Consider the following 16,671-nt stretch of genomic DNA (forward strand, 5'->3'; position numbering starts at 1 on the left):
ACCATGGCCCTGGAACAGGGCAGGACACATGTGCCCCCCTGTGGGCTGTAAGCGGCCCTGTAACAGCCCCTCTGCAGCCAGACCCCCCTGATCCCCATCTCCAGCCACCTCACAGATCTGTGGTCCCCAGGCCCCAGTGCTGAGCTCCTGCCCCACATGGCCAAGCCCTCCCTCCTGGGGCATCTCCAACCAGCCGCTCAGAGAAAAGAAAACTGGAGGACATGCAGCTCCAGGGAGGATGTTTTACAGCTGTGCCAGTTGCAGCTCACCAGGCCAGGACTCAGGGCTCCCTAGGACAAGTCCCTGGCCCCTGGGCACACAGGGAAGTAGTTCCTTGCACAGGTGTGGCTGCAGACTCAGCAACCTCTGGAGGCAGCACTGCTACAGATGTTCATAGCCTAAGGAGTTTCTCTGGCAGCACATGGCTGTGAGCAGGCAGAAGGTGAGGATGAGCATGATGGCCAGTAGAACTGTGGCTGCTATCCAGCTGCTTCTCTGGAGCCCTTTGACTGCCAGGGGAGGCTCTGAGGGGATCATGTTGGTGAGATTGAGCATGTAGCCCAGAGTCCAGCCCACGTCTACGTTAGCAACCTGTGCAGACAGAGAGGGAAGAGGGACGGGAAAGGCTGCAATGAACCAGGCAAGCTAGAGAAGAGTGTGCACCCCCAGGTCCTGCTCCACAACCACCATTTCTGTGCCCACCTTGGGCTACAGAGGCCCCAGTAGGGACATAAACTGGGGGAGAGCATAAAGGGCCAGGCCAGATGTCCCAGCAGCCACGTGAGTGTAGCCCAAGAGCTGCTCTGAGTCTGGGTAGTGGGGCTGTGCTGCCCTGGGATCCCCTGTTCCCAGTAGCAACAGAGTGGGCACAAGGCACTTCATGGCACAAAGTGTGGAAGCTGGGGGCTGCCGGACACTCTCCTACCTGCTGGATGAATTGGATGTGTGGCCAAGTCGTGTCGTTGAATTTGTAGCCTTGCAGAAGAAGGGTGAGGATGTAGGAGCTGGCTGTGCAGGTGTCACGGAGCTGTGTCCTGCTCGCCGTAGGGAACAACTGCTGCACCTGCACAGGTGGGAGAACAGGGGGAGGCTGCACACGGAGCAGAGCTGGGTGTGCCCACACTGGGGAATAGTGCAGCTGGGAGCAAGGACCAGGAGAGCAAGGAGTTCCCGGGAGGCTGCAGGCTGCTGTCCCATTTCTGTCCAGGTCCAGACACCATTGAATAACTTCCCTCCACCCCCAGACATTCCCCACCCCAGTTATCTTCCAGCTACCCCAATGGTGGTAGGTGCTCTCCTGGCTCTCACCAGATGTCCACAGCCGAGGATGGGCTACAGATGAGCCTTCAGGCTGCCCAGTGCCCAGGTGAAATGAAGTCCTGGGCAGAATCTCACCTGCTCCCAGCTGCTGTTACAGATCTGCCAGATGGTGGCATTGACCGACTTCAGGGACTGCCCTCCTGTCAGGTTCAGAAAGTGAAGGGTGTGATAAAACGCGGAGAAGGCCTGTGGGTGTTGAGACCAAAGGTGACAAGTCAGTGAAGCACCCAGGCCACTGATGCCCCCACCCTCTTTGCAGGGGTCTCTGTAAGGCCTCGCTCAGCACTTCAAGGTGATGGCAGTAACCCTGTGGGAGGGAGCTTGGGAATGCAGCCCACACGGACAGGGATTGGTGCTGGGAGAGCAGAGATCTTAGGCTCCTTAACATGTGGGTTAGCATGGGCCATGCACATCCCCACTCCCAGGGCTGGCACTATTCAGACCATCTCCTAGAGCAGTTTCCCAGGGGTTGTGCCCCAAACTCCCACTGTCCCCCCCAGCAGTGGGGACAGAGGCTGCTTACAAAGAACTGTCCCCTCACAGGGGGCTGATACACCCCGTTGAACCCGCACGGCCACTGCGCCCCGCAGCTGAAGTTGAAGAGTCTCTGGACGGCAGTGCCACACGCGGCTGGGTCCCCCTTCCCTGTCACCGTGAGGACACTCTCAGGGCTAGCTGAGCTCGGCGCACGCACACAGGGGCTATCGTAGAGCTGTGCCACGGTGACATTCTCCTGGTACCCCCAGGGGTAGCAGGGGTGAGAGAACTGGGCACTCGGGCTGGCCTGGAGAGACACAGAGCCATTAGTGGGGTGGGGATGCCGCTGAGACTCTTCCACAGCCCATCCCAAAAAGCAGGACCTACATCCCAGGAGGGTTTGAGGACAAGCAGGACCCATCCTTTGCGTGACCACCCTGCCCAAAGCTTTCGCCAGTCCTGCTGCCACCCCACCCTGGAGCTGTGCTGGGGTGATGATGACACTGCCAGCCCCAGGGTTGGCAGCTGTTCCTCAGAGCTTCTTGCTCTGGGCACTCACCCTGTCCCCACTGCCTCCTGCAGCTCCCTGCCCACGAAGGACCAAGGGTGCATCCCACCTGTGAGCTCCCTGAGCATCCCCAGCTCCCACAGCACTGGGCTCTGGCTCTGTCCTGGGGCAGTTGTGCAGGGACTGTGCTGGGAAACCTCCCTCTGGCAGAAATTGAGCAAGAGCAAGAGGATAGTGACAGCAAAAAACCTACGGATACAGCTGGCTTGGGATATTACAAAAAATGACAGCACATGTCAAGATGTGCTTGCATGGGGATAAGGGAGCCCTGGCTGGGAACCACCATGGCCTTGCACCCAAAGGAGGCAATTTGCTGGTCCCCTAGATAAAATCCAAGCCTCTGACAATTCCCCAACTCTTTGCCCACAGGTATGCCCAGAACTGCCAGGAGAGGTGTCGCATGGCACTGGGAGATGGCTGAGCAGCCCCCATGCCCGTGGTACCTGGTGCAGAGCTGCCAGCAGCATCTTCAGGGCCTGGCTCTGCCCGTAGCACAGGTAGCTGTGGCTATACAGGGAGTAGTTGGTGCCGTACAGCCGGAAGAACACAGATGTGTTCCTGTCCTCCACGCTGACCCCGGGCTGGAAGGTGATTTGTGTCGAGGCACCACCAAGGTCCAGAGCTCCGAGAACCTCGGTGTCCTGCGGATGTTCCCATTTCCCTGCAAAGGAGAACTGGCCCAACAGACAGCAGGGGTTAGGCTGAACTGCAGGCACTCACGGCTCCCTTCCCTCAGGAGTTCTGGGCTCAGACACCTTCCACAGACACCTTCCACATGCTCTCTCTGTTTTACCCCTGCCTGACCCCATCCTCCTCAACCCACAGAGACTGCCACAGAGCACTGACGTGTGGCCTCTTGGCTGCTGCACATCTGCTGGGATCCAGAGACGTTGAGGAGGGAAAAAGTAACTCTGTCACCCAGAGGCTGATACTGCTGCGATATCCCTGCAATCCCAAAATCCCCCCGTGTGTCAGCACAGGAGAGCACAGGGCCAGGCTGAGGGGGACACAAAGATCTTTTCAATCACATGAATGGGGTTCCATCTGCAGCCCATGACCATGGGGGACATTCGGTTGGGTGAGCAGTGCCCCAAAACTCCATTCTTCTCTCCTCTGGGAGTAAGAAAAGCTGGCTGTAGCTCAGGCAGGACTATTCTCCCTGCTCCCTCTGCCCTTTCCCCGAGCTGCACCTTGACGAGTGTCTCCATCAGGTAGTTGACAGTGATCCAGCCAAAGGAGCCCTCCTCTTTGCCCGTCAGGATCCGAGCTCCGCGGAAATCCACAGGGTACTCCCCAATGGCCTTGGACACCTCGGCAAAGACCTGCTCGGCCTTGCTGCTGTTCTCCTTCCTGCCAGGAAAGGGACAAACACCTCAGGTGCTGCACGCCCTGGCTGGCAGCTCTGGGAGCTGGGCTGGCAGTGAGACGCTGCTGTGCCCTGCCAAGGAGCTGCTCACACACATCTCCCCATTGCTGCCCTGCCTGCAGATGGCTCCTGCAAACCCCAAATCCCTCACTTGGTGCAATGGGAATCTCCCTAAAAATGCTGCCTGCAGGCTCTGCTGGAGCCCTGGGAAGTTCATGCCAGCCTGGCAAAAGGGGTGCATCCCCCTCTGGGCCTGCTGCCAGCCTGGTGCTGGGGCTGGGGGTGTCCCCTGGGCACGGCCAGCAGCTCTCCCGGGCACCCCGACACACTGCAAACAGGGATGCTCTGCCCATCCCCACAGCCTGCCCGGGCAGCACCCTCGTGCCCCAGTGCCCGCTGCCAGCCCCGGCTCTGGCTGCGCCACAGAGCGCTGGGAAGGGTGGGAGGTGCAGCCCTGGCAGTGCCAATACCTCAGCAGCCGCATGCCGGCCGTGGCCCCCAGGTACGTGGGGGTCTCTCGCTGCTGCTCGGCTGGGACGATCTTCATGGCCCTGTCCAGGCAAGGCTTCAGGCTGGCGCCAGCCCCTGCGGGGTTGTCTGCGTAGCTGGAGATGCCGGGTCCTGCCAGAGGGAATTGGTGATGGAGAGAGCCCAGTGCCACCCCAGAGGGACAGCACAGTGGGGGACATGGCCACCCAGAAATCCCCAGGGAGCTCTATTGGCCCTCCTCAGACATACCCAGATGTCCCAGTCATAGCCCTAAGCCCTGCTTTGTTTGGTGCTGCACAGTCACCAAAATGCACACTGGTGCCCCAGGGAGCAGCCAGGAAACACCTGAGTGGAGACACTGGATTGCCCATGGACTCCTGCAGAGGTTTTGGGAGGTCCTGTGGGCACACAAAGCTGTGCATTATGAAAGAAGGTGTGAACAGATGTTGTAGTAGGAAGAGGCAAGGAAGCTGAGACAAGAAAAGGAGCACACTGCACATACAGCATCCCAAGCTGTGAGGTGATGCACATCTGGACAGGATTCGCTTCAGGACCTGAGCTAACTGGGGGCCAAACTCCTCACCCACCTCTGCACCCCCCAATGACTGTAAGGCTCTGTCAGGTGCAGACTGCCCCCTAACCCCTTCCTGTGGTTCCTCACAAGGCAATCTCCCTTCAGCCCAGAGCAGGCTGAAAGACTCAGATCAGTGATGGTGCTGTGAGAGTTTGGGACAGCAATCCAGGAGGCTGGGAGAGAGGGAGGATACAATCTCAACACACTCACCGGACACAGAGCAGGCCTCCACCTGGGAGACAATGCCAGTGCCATTCTCCTTGTCCACAGGCCACCGGTAGATGTAGAGGGATGTGTGTGTGGAGCCAGCATCAAACACTAGACCGTACTGGAAAGGCAGAGGGGACACAGGGTCACAGCTGGCTTGGGGCTGCACCAAGTGCCATGGGGGTTTCTGAGAGCTTCTGCTCCTGCTTCCATCTGCAACCGTGAGCAGCAGAGGTTTGCACATCCACCCTCCCTTCAGCAGCCCTGCTCCACCTCTAACAGTCCCGGTTTCGCCACTCCAGCGAGTTAGAGCTCAGGAAGGACACGCAGGTCAGCGGGGTGAGTTGCAGAGCAGGGAGGCATCCGGGCATGTCCCAAAGGACTCAGGCTGCTCCCAGGCCTTTGGCAAATCTCACAAAATCTAACATTTTTTAGCAGACCAGCAGCAGAAAGCAGCAGAGGAGAGAAGTGTATACCCAACAGGTGACCTGGATGTCTGGAAACAGGGAAGAGAGTGCCGGGGATGGCAGATGGAGCAGTTGTGGGGAGAAGACTGCACTTCTCTCTCTCATCCTTAACAAGGTTTGGGGGAGGTCGGTCTGCCCAGCGCTGCCTTGATGAGGTTAAATCCTGAAAAGCTGGGCTGATTATGGGGAAACTTGCAAGCTGCGAGGAAGGCAGGGCTGAGGGAAGAATGAGAGGTGGAAAGGGGCTGGTGGCATTCCCAGGCTCCCCCACGTCTCACTGGACACCTACTTTGATCCTGGTAGGAACGACAGCATCCTTTGCCGGGATCAGGACTAGGACGAAGACGGCCACCGCCAGCACTCCCAGCACGGCCGCCGAGCCCCAACCCACCGCCCTGAGCAGGCGCGGCGACATCGATGGTCTTTGGGGAGGTCTGTAGGAAGGGATGGATTTGGGAGGGGTCACTGGGGAGGGATGGCCTTTGGGAAGTTTACGGGGAGGCGTGGTCTTTAGGAGGAGGGTCTGCAGAGAGGGTCTGTGGGGAGGGGTGGCTTTTGGGAGGAGGGTCTGTGGGGAGGGAGGGTCTTTAGGAGGAATGGTCGGGGGGAGGGATGGTCTGTGGGAGGCGTGTCTGTGGGGCGGGATGGTCTTTGGGAGGATCTACGGGAGGGGGAGCTTTAGGAGGGTCTGTGGGAAGGGATGGTTTTGGGAGGGTCTGGGAGGAGGGATGGACTTTGCTAGGGCAGCGGCAACCCGCCTGCCTCTGCCCCGTGCCTCCAGCGTCTCTCGGGGTCCCTCCACTCCCTAAGTGACCCCTTGGGACACGAGGCGGGCGGGTGGGGAGACTATGAACGTGTCTGGCCCCGAGCCGCCGGGAAAGGACAGGGGCGAAGCTCCCGCCTGCCGCGGTCCGGCCCGTACGCGGTACCTGTGCCCAGAGCCCTCTCCGTCCCTCCGTGGGGCGGCGACAGGGGCACAGCCCGTTCCCCCCGGCCCAGCCCGTCCTGGCCGAGCAGAGCGAAGTGAAAGCGAAGCTGAGCCGTTCTCGGACGTCCGGGTCCGGCCCCGGCCGGGGCGGGCTCTAGGGTCTGCCGCGGGCGGAGAAAACGGGGAGCTCGGGGCTGCCGCTGCCTGCGCCGGGTACCCGGCCTGGGCTGCCTGTGCCTCTGCCTCTGCCTGTACCTCTGTCTTTGCCTGTACCTTTGCCTCTGCCTGTGCCTGTGCCTCTGACTCTGCCGTACCTCTGTCTTTGCCTGTACCTCTGTCTGTCTTTGCCTGTACTTTTGCCTCTGCCTGTGCCTCTGTCTTTGCCTGTACACTGCCTGTTCCCTGCCTTCCCCCTGCCTGCACCACACTCCTGCACCTCTGTCTGCACCTCTGCCCGTACATGGCAGGTATGTCTGCTTGCATCTCTGCCCGTACCCAGCCAGCTCCCTGCCTACACTGTCCCAAAGCCACGGGATTCGGGCCATGGGACAGCTCCTGGCCATGGGGACAGACAGGACCCTGGCAATGAGAATGGCTCCCTAGCCGTGGGGACAGTTCAGTTCCTGACTGTGGGGATGGCTGTGGTGTCAGGTCTTCACCTACCAGGTCCTTCCTGTTTCTGTCCCGAGCCCCACTGCCAGGCTGACTCTGCCTGTAGCAGGGCAGCGGAGGTCCGGCAGAGCCAAGTGACAGCAAGGTGACAGCAGGGTGACAGGGCAGGCTCGGCCCCTCGCGGTGTGTTTGTGCTGCAGGTCTGGCAGTGGTGTCTGGGGGCTCCCGGAGCTCAGCCGCCGCCTCGTCCCGGAGCCAGGCGCTCCCGAGGGCAGGGGCTCCCTGCCATCTGCCCCCTCGCCGATCCCCGCGGGCAGCGCAGCCCCCCCGCTTCCCGGGCTGAGCGCGCCAGGCTGTGCCGCTCCTCCAGCGGCTAAGTGGTTAACCCCGGATGCTCCTTCCACCCCGGCTCTCCAGCCGCAGCCCCGGTGGCTCCCGGACAAGCGCTCTCCTGGGCAGGTTGCTGGTGTAGGGCCAAGGGGAGGGCCACGCCGGCGGGGCAGCCTTTGTCCCAGGAGCGGGCTCCCAGCTCCAGGTACGGGCTGACTCCGGGGACAGCGCGGGGGAGCCGGAGCGGCGGCCGGAGCCGCCGGGGTGAGCCGGGGCAGGGGCCGGGGGGAGCCGGGACCGGGGGCTGCTGCCCCTCGATGGAGCTGGGCTGGGAGCGGCCCTGGGCAGCAGCGGGGGCGGTGCTGGGGGGAAACACGGTCCGTGGGCTGGTGGGGCAGGACCAGAGGGCTGGGGTGGCCACCGGTGCACGAGGTGCCAGGTGCAGGGGGCAGAGGGGCAGATGGGACAGGGACCGGGCATGGAGGGCACTGCCGAGCCCCAGCGCTGGTGGGAGGTGAGGTGTTCTGCCTGGCAGGGATGATCCTGGTATCCACAGTCACTCTCTTAGAATTTACAGAGCCCTTTTGACTTTCAAATCCCAAATGTGCCGAGTGGGAAATCAGCCCACATTTTCCTGAGCAACAGGCAGTTTAGATCCAGCAGTGGCTCTGAGCCTTTTGCCCCAGTTTTTGAGGCCCTGCTCCCTGTGCATGAGGGATGCTGCAAGGGATGTCCCACAAGTGTTTGTCAAGCCCTTTGTCATGCCCAGTCCTATACAAACAAGTGCAGCCCTGGTCCAGGTGCTGGGCACACATGGAAATGGGCAGGCACTGTGCAGCATCGTGCCTCCTCTGCAGCTCTGGAGGCATCAGCACCACCTTCCTGTCCCGTTGCTCTCTGAACCTGCATGGATGGTAGCAGGCATTGGAGCTGGCCAGCTCTGGGATGCCACAGAAAGGCTGGACAGATCGATGAGCTTCTCACATTGTTTTGTACCCAGTGGGCTCCATTCCCATGCCCTGCTCTCCTCTCTGGGAGAGCTGGCTTTGTGCTGCCTTTGGATGTTGCCTACTGTCCAGTCAAAGTGGGAATTAGTCCCTACTGGAGCAGGAGGAGCCAGTTTCCCACCCTGTCCCACACGTATGATGGTAAAATTTATCACCAATTCATGTCCTTCCATTGCGCAGCTCCTGGGACAGAATTTTCCAGGATGTAGGCTGGGCTGGGGACTTCTGCTATTGCTTTGTTTGTTACCTGGAGCAGATGAATCACATCCCAACGGCACAGTTATATCTGGGCACACTCCAGCAGGCCTGGTAGGACTGGAGATGTGACAGTTGGGGACATAGTTTAGTGGTTATCATGGTGGTGCTGGGTTAATGATTGGATGCTGAGATCACTTTGAATCGATGACCACTTTGTTGTCTCAGAGAGGTCCTTAATGATTCCCTGTTTCTATGACAGGGATCCATCAGCTGCTTCCCCATGATCTCTTCAGGCCATAGCCACTGCAGAGGAAAGGCTCCTGGCTATAGGATAAGGTCTGATAAGGGATTTCAGTAGCCTCATGTCCCATGGCATGGGCCAGAAGAACAGCTACTGTTCATTGTGCTTCTCATGCCACACAGGAGATTGGTCACCCTTGTTCATTGCCAGATATGCTGACTCCAAAACAGGAATGAGCATCTCCTTTGACCTTACCAAAGGTCTTTCCTCTCCATTGACCTGGGAAAAGGGCAGGGGAATTTCTCACGGGTTTTATGCACTCACAAGAGAATTGCATAGCTGACAGCTCCAGGTTCCACCCAAAGCACTGGTGGGGTTAAACCACATCTCTGAGCTGTGCCAGGGCTCTCAGGACATCCATAGTTTTCAGCTGGAGTGTGAAACAAGGTCAGCCTTGCTCCTGGCAGGCATCCTGCCTGTGTGGCTCATGGCATGGGGCAGGGCAGTGCAGGAGGAGGAGGGAGAATTGTGCATTTCAAAAAGCACATCTGGACCAGCTATGGGGTGCTGAACAGGTGAACATCTCATCTGCCCTGTGCTGAGGCTGTCACAGAGAACCACACTCTTTGGCTCTGCTACAATTTCTTATGGGTGCCTGGGGCTGGTTCTGTGGGGCCTGAGCTCTGGCTGGATAAGCGGGAAGTGCTGCAGTCCCCAAGGGCAATGGCTGTGGGCATTCCAGCCTGGCTGCGGGCTGTGTGCCCAGATCAGCAGGAGCTTCCTGCCTCTGCCCTCCTGCCTGCCCTTGTTGCTGCGTGAGAGGCATGGGGATCACAGCAGGTATGGACATGTCCCTGTGTGTCTCTTACCTGCTGTGGCATCAGCGTGAGCTAGGCGAGGCAGGAGACACACAGCTGGAGATGCTGTTTCCCTACCTGGAGCAGAGAGGACCCTCTCAGGAGCAATCTGGGCCTGCTGGGCAGCAGATGTGACCTGGTCTCAAGTGTTGTGGGACGGGTTTTGCAGTGGCAGCATGTGGGTGCTGGAGGGATGTGGCTCTGTGCCCAGAGGGAATGGTCACAGTGGGAACCTGCCAGGCCACCATCCTGCTCCCAGCTTGGGATTCCAGTGAGCCACGGCCGGGCTTCCCCCAGTGATGCTGCTGTGAAGGAAGATGCTGACTTGCCAGCCATGCAGCAGCTGGAGCAGGGCAGAGGGATGGGGTCCGGGCACAGAGGGTCCTGAGGCGCTGCAGGTGCAAAGGCAGGGCTGAAAAATCCACTCCAAGGATGGAGTGCTCAGAATGGCTGGGTGTCCTAATGCGGAGACTGTCAACAGCCCTATCGGAACAGGTCCATGAGCAGCCATGCACAGGAGAATGGCTTCATTGTTGCACAAGGGGAAAGTCCCATATCCATCCATGAGGTGTGAGCTGGGGGCTGGGGCTGTCCTTGCAGGTTGGAGGAGGAATGGACTGCAAAGCCAAGGCCATTGCAGGTCTCCTGGCAGCCACCTGTGCCTGCAGCGTCATTGCCCTCATTCTCAGCGTGGTGAATGTGAAGGATGTGTTTCTTCCCCCCAGCACCAAGGTAGGGTCCTTGGGAGGAGCACAGCTCTCACTTGGCTGCTGGCTACCTGTGGGGTGTTGGATTTTGTCCAGGTTTTAGGCAGGCTGTGCTGTTTGTCACCAACATGGGGACAAAGCCCTGCACAGACTGGGGTGAGTCTGGCTGAGTTTGATCACTATGCCTGGCCCCACAGCACACACAGCTCTTTCATCCCAGAGCACTGCCAGCTCCAGGGGCTTGGGATGGATCCTGGTCCCCAACACAGCTGGTGACTGCAACGCCACCAGACTTTTTGTGTGCTGGTAACAGTCTTGTTTGGCCACTCAAGGTTCCCCTGGCCACCAGGATCTCTGCTGGCTCTCCTGGAGCTTCTCTTGCCCTGCAGCAGGTGATGCTGCTCTGCACCTCCTGACACCGTGTGTCCCCTCTGCCTCCCCAGTACGGTCTGGTGTTTGACGCTGGCTCCACACACACGTCCCTCTACATCTACCGGTGGCCTGCAGACAAGGAGAATGGCACTGGCATTGTCTCCCAGGTGGAGGCCTGTGCTGTGTCTGGTGAGTGTGCTGCGGTGTGTCCTCCCTCTCCATGCCCAGCTCACCTGGGGGATTCTGTGTCTGGCTAGCCTTGGTGCTTCACTGCATGGCTCTTCCACACACCAAAGCTGATTCATGCCAGGTGCGGTAAATAGTAATTTATTTATTGGGCATTTTTAAATACCCACAGGAGCATTTATTCCTCTTGTGAAAGTGCTGTCAGGTTTTGGCCCAAGGAAAAGTCTGTCTGGAGGAAAGGACAAGGCTAGAGAGTGGATCGAGGATCAGATAAATGGTACATGGAGCTAGGCTGGGTTTAGCAGAGGTCACCAGGCCAGGGCAGAGGTGGCTGGGCAGGGGCTAGAGGGCTCATAGCTCACCTTGCCCTTGTGTCCCACTCGGCAGCAGTGGCATGGCAGTTACTGGTTAACTGCAAAGGTCTGGTCGAGGGCAAAGTGTAATGGAAGGGGAGCCTGGGCTAATGGCAGTCATTAAATGCAAAGCTCCCAGGAAGATAAAGAGTGAGATTTCCGGCATACTGCAGGGCCATGCCGGGTTCTCAGATCCAGTGCCAGCCTCTAAAAATAGGGCAGGCTCTGCAGAGGGCACTGCTGTGTGCTTGTCACTTCCATTTGTCCTTGCAGCAGGATGCAGGAGAGCCTGTCCCTTCCTCACGGAAATGGGGAACAGCTCTGTTTGCCCCGGAGTCCTGCAGGACTGGCAGACCTTGCCCAGCAGTTCAGCCTCCCCAGAATCAAGTGTGTGCTCAGCATCCCCAGATACACTCGAAGCCCTCCCGCAGGAGCTCTGTGTGACTCCCAGGCCATGTGGCTGTGGCACACCTGCTGCCTACTGGCAGGACAGCTCTGAGCTGCCAGGGCAAGGCAAGGCTGGGAATATTGCATTTTGTTGCATACCGGGGGTATTCAACAAAAAACCCCGGTGGGATTTCTGGGTGGCCACGTCCGCCACTGTGCTGTCCCTCTGGGGTGGCACTGGGCTCTCTCCATCACCAATTCCCTCTGGCAGGACCCGGCATCTCCAGCTACGCAGACAACCCCGCAGGGGCTGGCGCCAGCCTGAAGCCTTGCCTGGACAGGGCCATGAAGATCGTCCCAGCCGAGCAGCAGCGAGAGACCCCCACGTACCTGGGGGCCACGGCCGGCATGCGGCTGCTGAGGTATTGGCACTGCCAGGGCTGCACCTCCCACCCTTCCCAGCGCTCTGTGGCGCAGCCAGAGCCGGGGCTGGCAGCGGGCACTGGGGCACGAGGGTGCTGCCCGGGCAGGCTGTGGGGATGGGCAGAGCATCCCTGTTTGCAGTGTGTCGGGGTGCCCGGGAGAGCTGCTGGCCGTGCCCAGGGGACACCCCCAGCCCCAGCACCAGGCTGGCAGCAGGCCCAGAGGGGGATGCGCCCCTTTTGCCAGGCTGGCATGAACTTCCCCAGGGCTCCAGCAGAGCCTGCAGGCAGCATTTTTAGGGAGATTCCCATTGCACCAAGTGAGGGATTTGGGGTTTGCAGGAGCCATCTGCAGGCAGGGCAGCAATGGGGAGATGTGTGTGAGCAGCTCCTTGGCAGGGCACAGCAGCGTCTCACTGCCAGCCCAGCTCCCAGAGCTGCCAGCCAGGGCGTGCAGCACCTGAGGTGTTTGTCCCTTTCCTGGCAGGAAGGAGAACAGCAGCAAGGCCGAGCAGGTCTTTGCCGAGGTGTCCAAGGCCATTGGGGAGTACCCTGTGGATTTCCGCGGAGCTCGGATCCTGACGGGCAAAGAGGAGGGCTCCTTTGGCTGGATCACTGTCAACTACCTGATGGAGACACTCGTCAAGGTGCAGCTCGGGGAAAGGGCAGAGGGAGCAGGGAGAATAGTCCTGCCTGAGCTACAGCCAGCTTTTCTTACTCCCAGAGGAGAGAAGAATGGAGTTTTGGGGCACTGCTCACCCAACCGAATGTCCCCCATGGTCATGGGCTGCAGATGGAACCCCATTCATGTGATTGAAAAGATCTTTGTGTCCCCCTCAGTCTGGCCCTGTGCTCTCCTGTGCTGACACACGGGGGGATTTTGGGATTGCAGGGATATCGCAGCAGTATCAGCCTCTGGGTGACAGAGTTACTTTTTCCCTCCTCAACGTCTCTGGATCCCAGCAGATGTGCAGCAGCCAAGAGGCCACACGTCAGTGCTCTGTGGCAGTCTCTGTGGGTTGAGGAGGATGGGGTCAGGCAGGGGTAAAACAGAGAGAGCATGTGGAAGGTGTCTGTGGAAGGTGTCTGAGCCCAGAACTCCTGAGGGAAGGGAGCTGTGAGTGCCTGCAGTTCAGCCTAACCCCTGCTGTCTGTTGGGCCAGTTCTCCTTTGCAGGGAAATGGGAACATCCGCAGGACACCGAGGTTCTCGGAGCTCTGGACCTTGGTGGTGCCTCGACACAAATCACCTTCCAGCCCGGGGTCAGCGTGGAGGACAGGAACACATCTGTGTTCTTCCGGCTGTACGGCACCAACTACTCCCTGTATAGCCACAGCTACCTGTGCTACGGGCAGAGCCAGGCCCTGAAGATGCTGCTGGCAGCTCTGCACCAGGTACCACGGGCATGGGGGCTGCTCAGCCATCTCCCAGTGCCATGCGACACCTCTCCTGGCAGTTCTGGGCATACCTGTGGGCAAAGAGTTGGGGAATTGTCAGAGGCTTGGATTTTATCTAGGGGACCAGCAAATTGCCTCCTTTGGGTGCAAGGCCATGGTGGTTCCCAGCCAGGGCTCCCTTATCCCCATGCAAGCACATCTTGACATGTGCTGGCATTTTTTGTAATATCCCAAGCCAGCTGTATCCGTAGGTTTTTTGCTGTCACCATCCTCTTGCTCTTGCTCAATTTCTGCCAGAGGGAGGTTTCCCAGCACAGTCCCTGCACAACTGCCCCAGGACAGAGCCAGAGCCCAGTGCTGTGGGAGCTAGGGATGCTCAGGGAGCTCACAGGTGGGATGCATCCTTGGTCCTTCGTGGGCAGGGAGCTGCAGGAGGCAGTGGGGACAGGGTGAGTGCCCAGAGCAAGAAGCTCTGAGGAACAGCTGCCAACCCTGGGGCTGGCAGTGTCATCATCACCCCAGCACAGCTCCAGGGTGGGGTGGCAGCAGGACTGGCGAAAGCTTTGGGCAGGGTGGTCACGCAAAGGATGGGTCCTGCTTGTCCTCAAACCCTCCTGGGATGTAGGTCCTGCTTTTTGGGATGGGCTGTGGAAGAGTCTCAGCGGCATCCCCACCCCACTAATGGCTCTGTGTCTCTCCAGGCCAGCCCGAGTGCCCAGTTCTCTCACCCCTGCTACCCCTGGGGGTACCAGGAGAATGTCACCGTGGCACAGCTCTACGATAGCCCCTGTGTGCGTGCGCCGAGCTCAGCTAGCCCTGAGAGTGTCCTCACGGTGACAGGGACGGGGGACCCAGCCGCGTGTGGCACTGCCGTCCAGAGACTCTTCAACTTCAGCTGCGGGGCGCAGTGGCCGTGCGGGTTCAACGGGGTGTATCAGCCCCCTGTGAGGGGACAGTTCTTTGTAAGCAGCCTCTGTCCCCACTGCTGGGGGGGATGCAGGGTGACGAGAGAAGCTGGGATTCTCCTCTGTCACTGGTTGTGGAAATGGGTGGGGAGAGAAGGGACCTCAGATATGGTTCCATCTGCAAACCTCTTCTGTGCTGGGAGTTGGCTTCTGCCTACTGCCATGTCCCAGCCTTCCCTGAGGGTAGTGGGCAGACTTTTTCTGAGGGAGCAAGTCTGAGATGGCTTAGAGTTCAAGGTTAGCCCCAGGGCTGTCACCCAGCTCTGAGACTTTCTGGTAGACCATCAAAGGGCTGTCAGATGCAGAACCCTGGGAATTACATGGGACTCTGTCCCCAGTCAAGAGGGGCCCCGTGGTCTTTCTTCAGGTGAGGAAGGAGTTGTGGTTTTTACCATGTTCCCTGTCCCCTAGGCCTTTGCTGGGTTCTACTACACCTTCGACTTTCTGAACCTGACCCACCAGCAGTCTCTGAGCAATGTCAACTCCACGATCCTGTCCTTCTGCAGGAGGAACTGGACAGAGGTGAGAGCCTGCTGGAGGCAGCCAGGAGCCTCGTGCTTGTCCTGTCCCAAATCTGTGCCCTTGGAGCACAAGCTCTGCTGTTCCTTTGGAGGGTTTCTGAGCACCTCTTTCATTCCCTGTTGCTTGTGCCCCTGATGCCCCACAGCTGGTGCAGAGCTTCCCACAGGACAGGAAGTACTTGCACACATACTGCTCCGTGGCCATTTACATCCTGACGCTGCTGCTCGATGGCTTCAAGTTCAACGAGCATACCTGGAGCAACATCCACTTCAGCAGGCAGGTAAACACCTGTGGGCAGCCAGATAGGGCAGCCTTGTCCCTGCCCTGGACATCTTCAGGAGTAGCATCCCTGGAGTCCTCTATGCCAGAAATTGTCCCTGTTTCATGGCCGGTCCCCAGGAATCCCAGCAGAGCTTCACTCTTGCTTACCCAGCCCATGTCTCTGCTGTGAATGTAACTGATTTTAAGGGGGTCAGGGAAAAGCAGAGGAGGATTTGGCTCTGTGGTCTCTGATGTTGTTATCAGAGAGGTGATGGTGGCCCCATGACCACTTTGAACCAGAGTATGGCCTGGCCAGAATATTTCTAGTATAAGAGGAGACAGCATCAAGCTGTGCTAGGGGAACCTTAGTTAGGTACCAGAAAATTTCTTTTCATGGGAAGGGTCAGGCATTGGAACAGGCTTCCCAGGGCAGTGGTGGAGTCACCATCCCTGGAAGCATTCAAACAACCTGTGGATGTAGCAATTGAGGACATGGCTTAGTGGTGAACATGGTGGTGGTGCTGGGCTCATGGTTGGATGTGATGATCTTAAAGGTCTTTTCTGACCTTACTGATTCTGCAGCCAAATTCGAAGAATTATGGGGATGGAGGAAAGCCCAGATCTGAAATCATGTCCAGGTCACACAGGCACACCTGGATCAGAGCAGTTCATGTCCAGCTGCCCCTTAGCCCTCAGAAGGGGGGACAGAAAAGCTGTTTGTGCAACTGCTGCTGGCAAGGTCAGGTTCACCACAGCCTGGTCCCTGTGTGAAATGGCAGCTGGGACAGCTCACAGGAGAGGTGCCCCTCAGCCCCTTGCACTGAAGCTGCTGGTGCCTGGGAGAGGTGCTTTTGGATGATCTCCTGTGCTGTCTTCCCTCAGGCAGCAAACACAGACATCGGCTGGACATTGGGCTTCATGCTGAACTTCACCAACATGATCCCCTCTGAGGCTCTGCAGCACGTCAAAGGCCACCAGCCTGGCCTGTGGGCAGGGGCTGTCTCCTTCCTCGTGCTGGCCATTGTGGCAGGCCTGGTGGCGGTTTTCCTACACTGTTTCTGGAAAACAAAGTAGCCCCCAGCCTCCTGACTAGAGGCATCCTGCCCACTAAACCAGGCAGAAGAGGTGGAAAGTGGAGAAGAATGAGGGCAATAGACTCATCTCCATTGCTCAGGAGATCTGACTGGGTCATCTGTGTGAATGTTGATGATGACAAAGGTGTCTTGATCTCTCTCCAAGAGGAAGACTCCTTTAATCTGACTGCTAAAAGATGGCTGAGACTTGCTGGCTGGATGAAGCCAGAAAAATTCAAACTAGAAATAAAATCAGTTTTGTTTTTCAAATATCAATGTCACTGCTCAGCCTACCACAGTTTCCCTGGCATATCCAGTCCTGTTGGGCTACTCTCCCAAAAGTCCTGGGAGGCAACTGGCAATGGAGAGCCATGGTGGGCACCTG

General features: G+C 58.6%; 2 protein-coding genes across 6 annotated transcripts; one reads left to right on the forward strand and one right to left on the reverse strand.

Moving 5' to 3' along the window:
* Positions 1–228: 228 nt before the first annotated feature.
* Positions 229–5,894, reverse strand: LOC146430036 (ectonucleoside triphosphate diphosphohydrolase 8-like). Of its 2 annotated transcripts, XM_085076520.1 has the most exons (9): positions 5,758–5,894; positions 5,005–5,122; positions 4,202–4,352; positions 3,556–3,715; positions 2,809–3,039; positions 1,844–2,104; positions 1,396–1,506; positions 926–1,063; positions 229–591 (listed from the first exon to the last, which is right to left on the reverse strand). In XM_085076520.1, exons 1-9 carry the CDS (start codon positions 5,881–5,883, stop codon positions 382–384), a joined length of 1,506 nt encoding a protein of 501 aa, XP_084932646.1. In that variant the 5' UTR covers positions 5,884–5,894; the 3' UTR covers positions 229–381. The 2 variants fall into 2 exon arrangements, with proteins under 2 accessions (XP_084932646.1, XP_084932647.1); XM_085076521.1 differs by lacking the exon at positions 1,844–2,104.
* Positions 5,770–16,556, forward strand: LOC146430037 (ectonucleoside triphosphate diphosphohydrolase 8-like). Of its 4 annotated transcripts, none has more exons than XM_085076529.1 (10): positions 5,770–5,900; positions 10,242–10,373; positions 10,792–10,909; positions 11,918–12,068; positions 12,556–12,715; positions 13,232–13,462; positions 14,167–14,427; positions 14,842–14,952; positions 15,098–15,232; positions 16,096–16,556. In XM_085076529.1, exons 1-10 carry the CDS (start codon positions 5,886–5,888, stop codon positions 16,285–16,287), a joined length of 1,506 nt encoding a protein of 501 aa, XP_084932655.1. In that variant the 5' UTR covers positions 5,770–5,885; the 3' UTR covers positions 16,288–16,556. The 4 variants fall into 4 exon arrangements, with proteins under 4 accessions (XP_084932655.1, XP_084932657.1, XP_084932658.1 ...); XM_085076531.1 differs by lacking the exon at positions 5,770–5,900 and adding an exon at positions 6,745–6,863; XM_085076532.1 differs by lacking the exon at positions 5,770–5,900 and adding an exon at positions 7,422–7,543.
* The last annotated feature ends 115 nt before the right edge of the window (positions 16,557–16,671 follow it).

This window comes from Lichenostomus cassidix, chromosome 17 (genome assembly GCF_008360975.1).
Source record: "Lichenostomus cassidix isolate B80296 chromosome 17, HeHo_3.0, whole genome shotgun sequence".
NCBI classification, from domain to species: domain Eukaryota; kingdom Metazoa; phylum Chordata; class Aves; order Passeriformes; family Meliphagidae; genus Lichenostomus; species Lichenostomus cassidix.

Bases quoted from the DNA above. Each gene is read 5' to 3' on its own strand.
- LOC146430036 (XM_085076520.1), bottom strand. From the start codon at position 5,883: ATGTCGCCGCGCCTGCTCAGGGCGGTGGGTTGGGGCTCGGCGGCCGTG. The intron at 4,353-5,004 runs GTGAGTGTGTTG...TCCCTCTGGCAG, and splicing joins GGAGGCCTGCTCTGTGTCCG to GACCCGGCATCTCCAGCTAC. The intron at 592-925 runs GTAGGAGAGTGT...CTGTCTGCACAG, and splicing joins ACATCCAATTCATCCAGCAG to GTTGCTAACGTAGACGTGGG.
- LOC146430037 (XM_085076529.1), top strand. The intron at 10,910-11,917 runs GTGAGTGTGCTG...TCCCTCTGGCAG, and splicing joins GGAGGCCTGTGCTGTGTCTG to GACCCGGCATCTCCAGCTAC. The intron at 12,716-13,231 runs GTGCAGCTCGGG...CTGTTGGGCCAG, and splicing joins TGATGGAGACACTCGTCAAG to TTCTCCTTTGCAGGGAAATG.